Source organism: Hydractinia symbiolongicarpus, chromosome 10 (assembly GCF_029227915.1).
Source record: "Hydractinia symbiolongicarpus strain clone_291-10 chromosome 10, HSymV2.1, whole genome shotgun sequence".
Lineage (NCBI taxonomy): Eukaryota > Metazoa > Cnidaria > Hydrozoa > Anthoathecata > Hydractiniidae > Hydractinia > Hydractinia symbiolongicarpus.
Window position 1 is genome coordinate 12200876 of NC_079884.1, and position 16103 is coordinate 12216978.

Genomic DNA, 16103 nt, shown 5'->3' on the forward strand with positions numbered 1-16103 from the left:
TGTTCCACCGTAGGGTTTAAATCAATATAGAGGTCATAAATGTATAAACACGTCACAAAAATGACGTGCGAAGGAGTGCAAATAAGACGGGAGAAGACATTGTAATCTTACATCACAATAATATGCTTAAAAATAATAGAGTATATAAAATATAAATTGTTTGTTAGATTAATAAAAAAAGAAGACCTCCCGTTGGACAATTTGCATACAAATATAAAACATAAAAACAAGTTTAATACCATTATTTTACATCAACTTTCTCTCTATAGTGTTTTACGTCTCGATGTTTTTAACACTTAATAACAAACAAGTATAGATGAAGTAGCTGTCAAGAAAGGACTCGCTAATCCAAACATAATAAATTTTCTGTGCGCGGGAAATATTTAAAATTAACCAATCGGATTAAGTATAAGCGCTTATTTATTCCTGAGCGACTCTACTTTTTTTTATCAACTTTGAGAATAACAACCACGTTCTCAAGACACTTCTGCTAAGTAGTGGAATTTTGCAGAAAATTTTAATTAAAAAGTTATTAATTCGTATTAGCGGCAATCCAAGATGAAATATTTAACAAGATCCACCTACAAGGAGCGTTTTCGTATTTTTTGTTTGTTTTAGCCAAAATCTTTACAGAATATTGGACAACCATCTAAAACATATGAAAGATATATAAAGATATTTTACCCCTATTCAAATTTAGGTAAGGGTTTCCTCGGTTTGGTTAAACGGGGAAATGTTTTGTTTGAAACGTTATCAGCCGCCATGTTGGCTGTGAACACGGGTAAACGTTTTCGAGGTGCAGAAAGCGAGTAACTTTTGTTTTTTTTCTTATTTAAAGGATATGGCGGCGATGGTATTAAATCAAGTGTCTCCTTTAAAAGTAAAATATCATTTTTGTTAAAATTTAAATCAGTTTTGTTTTTCTCAATAATGCTGACGTCATCACAATTAGTACAACCACTGTCATTTAGAACTGTTCTTGAACTTTCGGTTTTTCTAGGTTGCAATCCGGATTTTTTCGGTAAAGTTTCTGGTCTTTTCGGAGGGGAAGGTTTTTTCATTAGCATTGGTGATGATTTTAAGAGTTTTTCTTTAGATGGCGGAGGCGGTCTAGATGGCGGAGGCGGTTTGGGCGATAGAGACGGTTTACAAGGCGATGTTCTAATTTTCTTTGGTTGCACGTTTGACTAAAAAGCAAAGAAATGAATTTGAAATAACTATAAAAGCAACGAAAATAAAGATAAAAATAATTGATTAGCCTGCCATGCTAACAATATATTAATAAAAAAGAAGCCTCTCCTAAAGAAAGAGGTTTGGATAGTTCGTTACCTTTATTCCAGAAAAACAAGCGTAAATTTTCTCATCGTTTTCTGTTGATATTACCTAAAAAGATGAAAAGTATTAGAAGAACTTACGACAGTTTTCAACCCTATGTTTTTTGTTTTCTTTGACACAAAACGTTTATAGAGTTATTAAGCGTCACATTTAGTACAAAAAGCATATGGTAGCCATATTGGAGAGGCTTAGTTCAGTAGATATTGTATTTTTTCATGCTTTAAAAATCATAACTGTGTAGTTTTTTAAATGAAAAATAATCAATTCTTTATCGAAATTTTTACTCAAAGGAACATAATATTCTTAAAATCTGATATTTTTGAAATAAAAATCAGGTATGCATGTTTTGATCCTAAAAAACAGGTATATCCTAGTTTTTTTTTAAATTTTCATATGCTTAAAAAGCATAAATTGCCAACATGTATTCATTTTAATTTTAAGACAAGAGCTCATTTCGTAATCCACAATTGAAAGTCGAGATTTGCATTGCAATACAGGAATTGAGTTTAGTCGTCAACGTTGGTACAAAGTTTGTGATCTCCTCCACACCTTACCTGTGATTCTCCTAAATAATTTTTCTTTTTTGCATTTGATACAAAGCTTTGAGATGGTTTAAACAATTTGCATAACGGCATGAAAAATAAACTGGTAGTACCTTTTCCCATCTAAACGAAAAATGTTTGGAAGATAATATCAAAGCATCACTGAAATTTCTTTCTATAACAATTTGTATCTATACCGTGTTAAAGGAAAGCATATAAAAAGACGAGAAAGGGAGGGGAGAATTTGAGGTGTCATGACAACCCCAGGCTGTAACATGTCTTTCAAAAAAACAAGATATCAAGATGCTAGGATTAGCGCTGGGGCGTTTTTTTTAATTATCAGCTCTTTATGGGGTGGCAGATTAAAAAGTGTGCCATTTCAAACCAAGGAGCTAATTCAAACTTTGCTTATTAGAAAGGGAAAACAACTGTGTAAAGTTCAATTCTACCATCTAATATAAACATTTTTACCTTCAATTCATGCAGAATTTCATCCACATGCTTATGTCGTTCTTCGATAGCAAATTTTGTTGCTTTGATAAAGTAGAAACTGGAGTCTTGGTTCAGTTTATACGAAATGATACCTTGATTTGCAAATATCTAAAAAATTACCGAGGTAACGCTACAAGGAAAAACAAAAATACACTCTGATCATACTTGCTGGTCTATAATTAAAACCAAAAAAATCAATTTCATTATATATCCTGATTATGCCATTTATGATCGAAGTTTCGGTCAGGGAAGCATTTTAAGTTGAAGGAACTGAACGGATGAACCCTAATAAACATTACATCTGAATACACACACTATTTAATAAGCTATATACGTGTGTCGTTAACATATTTGGGCATGTGGTGAGTCAGCTTGTTTGTGACTCACAGTTTTTTCAACTGCAGATTGAGTCCTGCTCACTACCAGGGTGATGTTAACCATACACGAAGTAGCACATTTTCAATTTTTTTATATCCCGATTCTACTCGCCTCTTCATAACCTAAGTGAACATTCTCAGTTGTGAAGGATTGAAATTTATTAGCCATGATAAACACTACGTCTGTATAGAAATTTATTATTTTATCATTAGCCTAATACCTTATAATCACAGTATGAGTATTCATTAAAGTAAAACAAAGCCTTTGAATGTTTGGGATGCAGCTAAAATTTAAGAAAGCTGATTAATCCTGTTAACTGTCTAAGAAACGTACCTTGAGGGGATTAATTTTCGCGGGACAATTCCGCAAAAAAATATTTCTCGTGAAAATTATTGGAATTTCGCGGAATTCGTGAATTTCAATTCCTACGAAAGTTGGATTTTTTCTTCCTTTTTGAAAAACAATTTACACTAATTTTTTTTCTTCTGATTTACCTGACTTAACTACATATAATTTCTATGTGAATTTCAACTACAACAGTTTTTACTTTATGCCTATAAATCGAGAAACGAAATGTCATCAATTTTTTTTCGTGAAATATTAGGAATTGCCAACTTCGCGAAAATTAAATTTTATTGTCAAAAAATATTTTTCTAAAATTAGTTCGTGACAAAACTTCTTTCCTTAGGGTATCTCATAGCACTTAACCACAATCTCATTTAATATCAAACCAAATACAAACCTCACTTGCATATAGCTGATAATTTAGTCCCAATGGTCGATAATCAACTAATCGATTGCCACGTAACTTTTTCAGTGCAGATTCATATATTTCCAGAGCTTCACTTAACCTAAAATTGAAAATTATATAATTAAAGCAACACAAATTACTGCAGATTTATCCATCTATACCATTAAAAAAGAAAAAACGTCCTAATATTGAGCCAAAGTGGTTAAAATAAATATAGATTATGAAGTATGTAAAAATTAAAGAAGTATTTTTATCTATTCCTTTTTAAAAACGCAGCTTTTATTTTATGTTGCAACAGTACGTTTTTACTACCAGTCATTGACAGAAAAAAATGGATAGTATGAAAACAAATTAAACATGCCACTGATGTTAAATGATCTTTGTTTTTAAACACAACACTATTCTCTACAGTGGATGGAACGATATGATGAACATGTTGGTAACAACATATTTTTTTAAATTTTTTCTGCATGGCCCCTTTTTGGTTAATTGCATCTTGATACCAGAATGAACTGAGAAGTGTCAGGAGATACAATTGCAAACATGTTTACATTATGCATATCTTGTTCTATTTTAAGACATTAAGTAAAAGAGGATAACATTAGCAGGTAAAAATCTATCATTTTATTTTCTTAGTAACAGCATTACGAAAAGTAAAAATATAGTAAAAAAGACACATTCGGTATCTGTTTACCTGTGCTCATCGTGTAATATTTTTGCTATCATAAAATAAGCAATAGCTAAATGATTGTCCATTTTAATTGCTTCTTCGAATTTCTAAACAACAAATTACAAGATTTTACTTTTCTTGTTGTGTTTCTTTGTTCACTGGCAACAGTGCAATGTTTATGACATGATATTCTAAGCCTTAAGTCTGGGACCTACCATATTACCTATTTCACTGTTACCCCAACTTGTGTATATAATATTCAGAATAGGCATTCTAAACAACATGGGGGTAGCTCACCAGTAAAAAATTTTTTGTTTAGTATAGCATGACATTTTAATATATTGTTATCTTTGTTTTTCTTCATTTAATATATAAGCAATCTATACTATTAGGAATCTCGACAGGCTAAAGTATATTGTTCTGACGAAAATTCTTATTTCCATGCATTTTCCATTATTTTTCCATCCCCATATTTTGCCTCACCAAGTACTCCCAATGACATATGTAATTTTTAAATAATAGAAACAGACACATTTTAATCATAAATAGCCTTTAGAAATAATTCCAATAGGTCTCACACTAAAATAAATGTATGAAAGAACTGAGATGTAGAATTGAGATTTATACACTCCAACCAGAGCACGAGTCAAAACGCAGCAATGGTGAAAACTGAGTTTAAGTCATATCAAATAGAAAAGTTGTGGCATGGCATGTTTTGACTTTGCATTATAAACAATGGACATGCACATGCATACACACAGGCAAAAAAGAGGCTAAAATTGGTGAAGTTTGCTCTTAAACAGAGATAATAGTTGGGAAAAAACAATCCAGTGCATTTTTTAATATTGTATATAAATCCTAAAAAACTATTAAATTAACCTACTAAAGCCAATTTGGCAGATGTCGGTCAAATTGGCTATTAGTAGGTTAATTTTGCAATTTGGAAACACTGGGAGCTCTCGGTTGTTTCAGACCATAAGTTGCAATTTTTCACCTAATTGAGTGTTAAAGTCTACTTCAATCTTTTAGCACATTGGTTCTAGGCGCACACATAAAAGTGCTTCGCATGCACTGATAGTTTTGAAAGTTTTGACTTGTAAGGAGCGTTGCAAGTGCTGCAGTGTATAATGATTAATTTCATGATTTAGACCATGAATTTGCTTGAATTACACCATCTTACGTTTGTGAGCGCATTTGCTGTTTAAACGGACGCTTGGGCAGTGCAAGTATGTCATGCTTTGCAATTGAGTTGGCATTTTACAAAATATTTTTGAATTAAAGTGGTCAATATTGCATAATACTTTAGAGCTCTTTTGCACGTATTGATTTATTTTGACTTTTTTGAAAAGTGGACTTTTGCCTTAAATCAAGTTAGCCTTAGATTCTCTTTAAGGATGGCAAAAAATAGAATGACGTAATTTACAAAATTAGGATTCCTTTAGCGAAATTTAAATGCATTAAAAAAATGTTGGTTATTAACATTGGCACCGACAGATTTTTTTTTGTTTTTGAAACAAAATGGCTCCTCATCTATTTCTCTGTGTATGCCATAGACCACTTTATCATAGCTGTTTTGATTGCACATTAAGAAAAATAGGCCAGCTTGGTAAAATGACTATTAATGAAGATTAAAGATTTTTTGGGTAGCATAGACATTCCAAGAGAAACTGGAATTAAATTTTAATTCTTTTAAAAAATTACACTAATTTTAAGGAAATACTTATTTTTTAGATGGATTTCTTTGATTACTGTGGTCTGTTGTTATGTTTTCTACCTACAATAATGCTTGTGCATGTTCAAAAACATGAAGGTGCAGATTCGTCGGAAAACGCCACAAAAACCACAGGGTTGTCAGACAACTTCTGGCCTTTTAAAAAAAACAAAATTTCGCTCAGAGAAACCGGAATCAACCCAAAACATTTTTTAAACATTTATTACCATGTATAATTTATTCTTGTAATGTCGATAAGTGGTAGGACAGGCCTATATCAATAAGAAAATAACACGAGCAATAAATTGCTCCCTAAGGTTCAATAATTTAAACTGGGCGAGCAATCTGAATAAATAGAATAAGTTTATAAACGCATATTTTATAACAAAGTCTATTTTATTTTTATTTTTTTACGTATTTTGGTTCTTTTTTACTGTAAATAATAAGAAAGAACATTGATTTCCATGTGAGATGAATAGATATTGCTCATCCAGAAATTTTTTTTGGAATTGGGGGAGCAATTAATGGCTGAGCTAGTTTCTTATTTCTCAGAATTGGGCAAGCCTTTGCGCGAGCAAGAGCAATTGCTCTTCTCTTATAAGCATGGTAGCAGAAGAGTTTTTTATATCATTAATTCGATAAATAGCTGTAATAAAATTTCACAAATAAATAAATTGACAGTTAAACGACAAAATAGCATCTTCTTCTCGACAAAAATTTAATGAGAACAATGAGCTCTTGCGTGTTGCATTTAGGGCATATTCAGGCAGCTTCAACGCCCTCTTCAAAAAACCGCAAACTTTTTAACTTTTATAAACATTAGCAAGTCATTTATTGTCAAGAGCATGTGGTTTTAACCTTAGGCAGACGTCACAAATATTTGGTGTTCGAGTCACCGGATCGACCTGATTCGAAAACTAAAATGAAAAGAAAATTATACATCTGTTATCTCTCCACAGAGATTACCCACCATTATTGTTGTGCTTCACTTTAGAATGCAAAAAGGGTTCTGAGAACTAGTTGAAAACAGCGCACGGAAACTGTATTTAAACGAGGTTCCAAAGTTATCAATAAATATTGGCGGGTTTAATGGCGCACGTTAATGCCTGGATATAATTTTTCGAATTTTTGAGTTATCATTCGCCGACAGATTGACTCTATTTTTGGTGCTCACATGACTCTAACACCAGATATTTGTGACGTCCACATTATGTGATCAAGCCTTGCCTCATTTGGATATATTTCCCAGTCTCCAGAGGTTGTCTTTCAGCGCTGTAGTTCCGGTTCGGGCTCCAAGGGTTTCAAGTTCAAGCTAGCTAGGCGGAGGGGCAAAATAATGAATAATGAAAATTTCCCACATGGTACGCCTGAAGGACAAATGTAGAGGGACAAATTTCTTCAGCCTTAGAGACGGTGGATGCTAAAACTTGTTGCTGGAAAATTGAGTTGCCAACATTAGGAGATGTAGCCTTAATTAGAATATATTATAACTTACCTGTCTTGCAATGACACTATTGCTGATATTAAGGTAGCAACATCCAATGTTAAACATAATTTTTGAGTTTGGTGCCAAAGTTTCAAACGTTTCCACAGCTTCAATAATTAAACCTGAATCGTACAGTTGTACAGCATTTATCCAGCCTTGTACTTCTTCTGCACATGTCATTATCCAGTACTATCTTCCCAAAATGAACGGTATAGAATGCCTAATAATTTCCTTTTTTTTTAAACGGACCGTATTTTGCCCACCATATTGGATATAATTTAAAATCCTCAAAGCGCCTGCCTGGCAATCATAAATTTAAAATCGAACCCTTTGCCCCAAATGTCTCCCCGCTCGTGTATTTTAAAGGGGAGCTTTTCATAGCGAGCTACTAATCAGGGTTATACGGATTTTTCAGCGAACCTGATGTAATCATTCTCGTCTCTCCCAGAGCTCTTTGTGATAAAACCTCGAAACTACTTTTGAAGCTTATCTCAAAGATCTCTGAGGTCGAGAACCTTAAAATGTGGCGGCTATTGTTTTTTTAGTCCAAAAGCCAGTAAAAGCGGTCGTCCGCTCGCGGCGCGGTACAAAAGTCAACTTCACTTCGACTTTTACGCGTGTTTTGAAACCGCTGTCGAATTATTGAAATTTTAAAACCCCACATAAACAACTTTCTGCGAGAACCATCAAACCGCTCAAGATAAAGAAGTTTTAAGCTTAGTAGGTGGCATTCGAAAATATTGAAAAAAAGTTGACTGTCATACAATTTTATATCATGAACGAGAAAATTGAATTCTCCTTTTAGTTTTCGTTCTTAATACGTTGATACGTCTTGACACGTTTTTCCTTTGATTAACAACAGTCAAGGAGTGAGCTTGCTTCCTTTTTGCTTAACTAAGGTTGAGACGGAGAGTAACCTTAAAGAAGAACTTCAACACAGACAAATATCAATCAATCAATTAATTATTCGTCCCTAGAGCTTTACTTCTGATATGAGTTTTGGCGCAAAAGAAGCCTAGGAAGTGATTGTCAATCAATCAATCAATCAATCAATTATAAAAATAGACATTTAGACGAGAGCAACAAGAAGGAAGAAGAACTAAAAAGAAAGTTTTCGTCTTCTCCACCAGGGAGAGAATATTTATATTCACAATAACATATACATATTTACAAAAACCATAATTGTGTAAAAAGCAAACTTTAATAAATATCTCGTTTTAATTTGATTAATTTAAGCACCAATAATTTATCCCACGCTGGAGCATGACGCAGCTGAGAATTGTCTTTCCAATACATTGACACAATTAATTTATTTGGAAGAGGGTAATCGCAGAAATTAAACATCGCATATGCCCCAGAAATTCTCTTCAGTCCTATAAACAGATAAAGATTTTGTAAATAGCATTTACATTACAATAAACTGACCATTCAACTATTAGAATAGTAACAATAGATGGTTAAGTCTGAAAAATTTTCTTGGCACTGAAAATGTTTTTTGGCACAGAAAAGTGCTTCTTAATGATTCTTGGATTACGATGTTTGCTCTTGGAAAAGATTGCACATTTTGTTGTGTTTTTTTTGTGCCAAAGTAGCCGGAAACATAAATTGTAAGAACGAGGTAGTGTTCTAACTTACACATTAAAAACATCAACCTCGTTTGTATGGCTTTTTTACTTTTTTATGCTGAAACGGCGCGAAAATGACTCTGGAAACGAAGTTGAGTAAAATTGTAAACCGAATACTTACTTTTTCTTTAAAGGTTTTGTATTTGAAGCTTCAATTATTTTATGCTCCAAAATGATTGGTTCTTCTCCCCACGAATCGGACGACGAAGAAATTATTCGACCGTGAAATGGTGATAGACGATTGTGTTCTAAAGTTAAAAGATATTAGGGTCAGTTAACCTAGGGTTTTAACACAAGGTTACCCCGAGATCAGTCAATCTTATGCCCAAAGTTTCTTTTTGGTTTTCGCGACAGTTATTCATATCTTTCAACAAGCAAAAAAGGGCCGTCCAAATATAAAAAGCCTAACAAGCCCTGGACAATGCGGTTAATCAATGCTCAAACCTTGAAGGAAAAACGGTGGAGGAAAAAATTGTTTTATAGTCGACCGCAAATCATTATTTTTAGCCTGATATTTACATATCGATGCAACAACCTCGTCCCCAGAGATGTCTCGTTCTTTCAGCACCTCGCTGATGAAAAAGAGACAAAGGCCTGAAGAAAGAGATATGTGTGTGTATTCTAAATTATTAATAGAACCCGCAGTTGCATATTTAATGTTTTGGGCTGGTATATTTTTAAACTAACTCACACCAACCTTTTTGCGGTTTACTTTCGATCATTCGAGAAACCATGATGTCAATTTTGGTTTTGCATTCACGAAAACAGTTTACTGCTTCTTGGTGCGATACGTTCTTCAATTGTCGACCATTTATAATAAGCACCTGGTCGCCTGAAAAATAAATAAGTAAATAATCAACTTTGTTTTCAGTGACTTTTAAAAACAAACTGCTTTCAGAGGGATGGCTGAGAAGTAAAAGAGACAACTTCGTCCTCATGTCCTTTTGGTTTATGTCTTAAAAATAGAACGAGATAGATTTAAAAAGTGACCAAAAGCCTAGGGACAAAGGTGGTAGCTAACAGACATAAAGTACGCACCAACTTTGAGTGTGTCATTTATTCCACACACACCAGTTTTTGAAACGCTTTTAATGTAAATATCTTGCACCATTGTTCCAACACCACCTACTATTGTTACACCAAAACTTTCATTTTCTGTTTTAGTAAGTGAGTAGTTCAGTATAACTCGTTCGGGTACGTTCGGTAGCTCGCTTAATACTTTCTGAAGTGTTTTATGGCTTCTTCCTATAAAACACAAAAACGTCAAAAACATAGAAATGGTGCATAATGGTGTTTCAAATAAAAGTTGTTTTTATATTTTCGTATTTATTTGTGAAATTAAAAGGTCTATAAATTTTCAATGGTGTCGCTCCAACTAAAAACATGTGACTATGCCTCCTATCTGGAAGTCTTTGTTACTATCCTCCTTCCTCCTGTTCCTCTTCACCCCCCCCCCCCCCCCCCCCCCCACCTACATACCTACCTATGTACTTTATACATGCCCCTCCCTAAAATATGTTCGGCTTATACCTTAATTAACAAATCAAAGTACCCCACCTTCCCCCCAAAATAAATAAATTAATATATAAATAAATAGAAACAAATAAATAAATGAATAAATAGAATATATTAAACCTTACCTCTCGGTTGTTTTTTTCTTGCAGAAACATCATCGACATTTCCCTGGTGAGACATCATTGATGAAACCATATTTTAATATTTTCTTTTTATTGTTCTAAATTTGTTTAATCTAAAAAATAATAAATATTATAGCTAGTATTCAAAACAAACAAAAAAAAACAGAGTTATCTAAAGAAATAAATAAAGAATGTTGCACTAAACAATTATGATCGATAGCTTTGATGTTACACAGTTTTAAAGGAGAGTTTAAATGAGTTTATAAATATTTCAATGTTTATAAAATGTAGAAATCTAAAAAAAAATATTTATTTATTTAAAAAATTTAGTCTCAATTTGTTACCAAAACTTTTATATTACTTCTAATTATACCAAACCTAGAACCTAACAAGTCCTGGGGATGTAGTTTGTTAATATCCACATCAATTAAAAAACTTCGGATAAGCAACAGCTTCAGTTTCAAGACCTGTGAACTTATAAAGGGGTGATTTTAATCTCGTTCCAAGGTTCGTATCGCCGTCCCGATGTCAGAAATGATACAAGATGCTCTGGGGACGAGGCTGGGGTGCATTGCATTCGCTATGTGCAACGTCATTGGTGTTAAGTAAATTCGTAAAAGATAATTACTAACACAGTTGGAAAACTAACTACAAACCAAGTTGATTAATCGTAATATTGCAACCTCGTCCCCAGGGCTCGTCTAAGAATAAAAGAGCCCTGGGGATGAGGTTTGTAAAATTGATCATTTTTATCGGCTCAAATTATCAAATTAGATTTCGATTTTTAATATTATTGAAAGAGAAAAAAAACAGTTGGTGGCGATATTCGCTGTTGATTGTCTACAAAACTTTAAGAAGAGTACTAAGTACCGCTATTCAACTGCTTATTGTTTCTTTAAGAAGTCACAGAAATGAAAGGCGGTCTTATTACCTACTAAAGTTAAAGTTTTTTTTTATCTTTAAAAATAAAGATTGTTTTAAAGTATTTTAAATGCTATCTAAAACGGCCTGCTGTTTTTGAAGACATGCGCAACCTCGTTCTCAGGCTCACTCACCTAAAAGTTGTTTGTATCGCCGCCCCGATGTCAGAAAAGACAAGATGCTCTGTGGAGGAGGTGAAGACATGCAAAGACTTGCGGCTACAGTTAATTTTCCTTTTTGTTCATGCAGAAAAAAAGATAATTATGATAATAGTGAATGTTTTTTATTTACGTCAAGAGCAAATTAGAATTACTCACAACCTCGTTCCCAGGACTTTGTAGGATTTAATATAATGTCACAAAAAAGACACGAAAAAAAACACTTTGCTTTCTTCAAACGCTTCACAAAAAGTCGTCCATATCATCAACTTCATTTTCAGGGATTTTCAGCTTCAAGGCAGCCTGCAAACGAGGTTGCTGCTGTTATCATCTGCAAAGCAAGCAACTGACGTTGTCACGTGGCGGGTAAATATGCTTGCATGTGTCTACTATACTGTATTGTATGTTCATGGTTCACATCTTGGACACACATGAATGCTGGCACAGAGAAACAAAATTTGTAGCAAATAAAAAGAAGGGGAAGATTAATTGCATAAAAAAAACTCCTTCATGATAGAAAAAAACATACAGTTATAAATCTTATTCCTAGGTGCTTTTAAAACTTTTTTGAACTACAGAATTGATGTTTGACTAATGTTTGTCATTTAAGTGACACGTCACTGATATCACTCGTCAAACAATAGACATAGATCAGTAAAAAAGTAAAAATCTATTTCTACCCATCTGGGTGAACGAAAAACCACACACACACACAAAAAACAAAGTTTACCAACCTCTTAGAATCCATCGTGCTTTTTTAGAAAAATTCTATCCTTTCCTGATAATTCTTTGCGACGTATTTTTTATATTATATATTTATTATACACAGATGTTTTTAGTCTTAAGAATTGTAATTAGAAATAACAACTGGATGAAATAATACAAGGAAGTAGAAAGAATTCAAAAAATTAATAAAATATTTGTGAAGCGACTTTTTTTGAAACTTCTTGCCTTTAAATAATTAATTTTAATTTTATATATTTATATAGATAGCAAAAAATATAAAATGAAAAAAATGAATAAATGAATAACGAATCCTTATGTACACAATAAAGTAAAGTAATTGAGTGAATGAATGAATATAGCCGAATCTCCACTGGACGATATTCGCGACGATTTTGGTGACAACAAGTAGAAACCAATTCAACTTTTCGTCATTACGAAAATCACGATTAATCAAATTCGAGTATTGATGACGATTGTCGTACAAATAGTCCCATGGAGATTCGCTTTAAGGCCATGAAAAAAATATGACCAGCAATAACCATTTTATATAAGATTCCCACCAGCGAACAAATTCTTCACTCAACAATTTATCAGCGATCATCTGCAAACCATAAAAACCACATACATGTAAACACAAATTGAAGTGTAGGTGTAAAATATTTCGTGCCCCCCGTTACATACTTACTCCCTCAAAGTTTTGAAATTTATAATTCTTTATAATGAACGGTGTGTGTTATGACAAATTATGATTTTTTGTTGAGAAACTTTTTTAATGCAATATTTCTAGAAAGAGGGGGGGGTTTTGGCGCGATTTTCTACATTAGTTTCCAGACCTTTACCAGTGTTTTTGACTAGAATATAATTTATGTGTTGCTTTTCAAATTAATTACGAACCACTCACATCTTTTCACATCCGGATTCTTACGTTCTTGACATTGGGACGAAGTATAAAAAGTGGCGGGGGACAAGGTTGACCTTAACAAAACCTGTAGAAAAAGGTTGGTGATAAAACTCTTCTTCTTGCTTCTGCCATTTTTAACTACTCTAGCTGCACCAAGAATATGCAATCACATATTTCTAGATTCTACAATATAACAGCTGTAGTTTTGTATTAATATTTTTTAAAAAAAATGTAAATTCTTCAAGAAATAACAATAATAATAATATAAAAAAAGTTATTATAACGAACTAATCTTATGAGAATTGGGTTTTCCTATCCCCAGGGTTTGTCGTGTGATGTCAGAGCCGCTGTGTTTATATGATGGCTAAAAAACCCCTGGGTTAATAAGTTGCGTGTTCCATAATAACACACGTCGAGCTAGTTCCTTGTTGTGTGCTTTCACCCTAATCGCCTGTATCACAAAGGAACCAACAACTAACGAAACTAACCAACTCGATTGTTATCACATTCCGCCTACTGTTACCTAGATATTAGAAATATATAGTCTCATCTCGGAAAACATATTTTATTGTCAAAAAATATTAAAATTATTGTTAAATAATTAAATTTTAATTATAAACAAGGCTGTAAAACAGATGTATATTAACACGATAAGTTTTAGTGATAAATCAGATTAAAAGACGGTGTTAACTCATCCCCAGCCTTTTTAAAGCGATATAGCACGAAATAAATAAAAGTGTTTTGAATTTAAGGCAACCTTGTCTCCAGGGCTAGGTTTTTATATTGCAACAATTCCATTCAAATAATTGAAAAACTTAACAAATCTTAGAGACGAGGCTGGAATTGGGGGAACCAGTAAAAAGGTTTAGTAACGAAGCTGTAGGATTTCCACACACCCCCTCCCTAATCACTATTTTTCGTGTTTTAAATACCACGTCACAAACGTTTCCATGGTGACAAAATTTAGACATTGGAAAGATCTGTTAAAATCAGGATATATAAACAAAGATGTGTCTATCGAGTGGAAATTTCAAATTTAATAAAACTCACAAATAATTTTATTTATGAAAACAAATATAGAATAATAATGGATTGATATTTCAAAGAAATACTTCCATTGCTTCTGTCATCTTATAGTAAGACTGGCTTTAACATCAGACTTCAATTGACTTTCCTTGCTCTCTCGATCAGCTCTTTAAATTACGTAATGTACAAACGTAAAAACAAAACAAGATCTTTTACGACAAATAAATATTTTCGAGAAGATTTTCAGTGGCAATCCTAAGATTAGTTTTCGCAAAATTTCGCGAATCTTACCTATATTTGCGAAAATTTGTCTGCGCAAAAATTCCGGAAAAGGTCAATTCGTGAAAATAAATCTTCGCGAAATTACTAAAAATGAATTATTCGCTAATATAAATCTTCGCGAAGATATAAATAAAAAATATAAAGCTCGTTAAATAAATATAAATAAAATCTGGCAATCTCGCCTCCCTAAGGCTCGTTAGATTTTTTCTCAGGTTTTGTCTAAGCACACAAAACCTTAAAAAGCCCTGGGGACGAGGTTGAGATCTAGAAAAATAAAAAAAAGAAATTGATACTTTTCACAACTAAATACACATAAAACAACAAACGAGCGCCATGTTTAGCGCTTACGTGTAGAAAACTCTATCAAGTCTGGTGGCTTTGTCAATCGCGACAAAAAGAATAAAAAATTGTATTGTAACACAAAACGAAGAAATTAAAAAAACAAACTTACTTTCTATATCACTGTGACCTTTACGCTCTGTTCAATAAACAATTTTGGCAAGTCAGCTTACAGCTACATTGTTAAGAAACCCACCGGAAAAAATAGCCACAGCAAAAGGAACTACTTATTCAGGGTCACTAATTGTAATGAATGTAATGAGCGTGTAATTAACTGTAAAAAAAATTATGTTTCATTAAGAACAATAGAACAGTCCCCACGCATGTTTATGTGAGTATTCTTGCAATTCACATCGAAGGATGTAACTCATATGATTGTTGGTTTTGAAGCATAATTTCAGGAACCATAAATGTCTTCCTGATACCGTTACGTGCCAAACAAGGGGCTTATTGAAGCCAAAAGAGATGTTAAAAGAATGGAGTTTTTATATATTTCTTTGCGAAGGATGAAAAACGTTGACAGTAAAAGTTCTAGGTATTGGTGCGTTGCAAAACTTTACCCAGCGCTTCTTATTTTACTCATTTTCCAATATTCACATATGTCCATGTGGTTTCTTTGATGTTTAAAACGCCTAGCTTTTTAACCTAAGAGGACGTAAATATTTATTCTCCTAGCTTTAACATTTGTAATGCTCAATTGCTAGATAAATATTTATTCGAAAATAGAATTATCGATGTTTTTCTTGTCAATCCTGTGGAAAAATCCATAAAAAATCGCGCGTCTCCAGCAACTATTTTAGTCCATAGAGAGACTATTTTAATACAGACAGTATTAATATGCGTTCCAGTTTAATGCTTTAAACTTACTCAACATCATTTTCTTTATGTATTCTGAACAACCAAACAATGTGAAAAAACACTTCTCTCAGCGATACCACACAAAACCCAAACCAATCCACATCGTGTCATTTTTATAACACTCGCACAAAAAACAATAACAACACCTAAGTCAGCATTTTTTCTAGTCTAACTTGCTTGTCAGAATTAAGAAAACATCACGGTGAAATAAAGTTAATTATTTTTCCACTTGCTTGTTGACATTAGACCTTTCAAAAGCATGACT

The 16103-nt window shown here is 33.0% G+C and overlaps 2 protein-coding genes across 2 annotated transcripts; both read right to left on the reverse strand.

The window, feature by feature from the left end:
- Positions 1-532: 532 nt before the first annotated feature.
- Positions 533-7716, reverse strand: LOC130612589 (neutrophil cytosol factor 2-like). Its single transcript, XM_057433925.1, has 7 exons — positions 7375-7716; positions 4193-4275; positions 3490-3598; positions 2349-2477; positions 1890-2000; positions 1330-1383; positions 533-1187 (listed from the first exon to the last, which is right to left on the reverse strand). The coding sequence occupies exons 1-7, from the start codon at positions 7543-7545 to the stop codon at positions 687-689; spliced, it is 1158 nt and encodes a 385-aa protein (XP_057289908.1). The 5' UTR covers positions 7546-7716; the 3' UTR covers positions 533-686.
- Positions 7717-8476: 760 nt separating this feature from the next.
- LOC130612594 (multiple PDZ domain protein-like) lies at positions 8477-12739 on the reverse strand. Its single transcript, XM_057433934.1, has 6 exons — positions 12441-12739; positions 10631-10740; positions 10029-10235; positions 9688-9822; positions 9112-9238; positions 8477-8738 (listed from the first exon to the last, which is right to left on the reverse strand). The coding sequence occupies exons 2-6, from the start codon at positions 10698-10700 to the stop codon at positions 8702-8704; spliced, it is 576 nt and encodes a 191-aa protein (XP_057289917.1). The 5' UTR covers positions 10701-10740; positions 12441-12739; the 3' UTR covers positions 8477-8701.
- Between the last annotated feature and the right edge of the window lie 3364 nt (positions 12740-16103).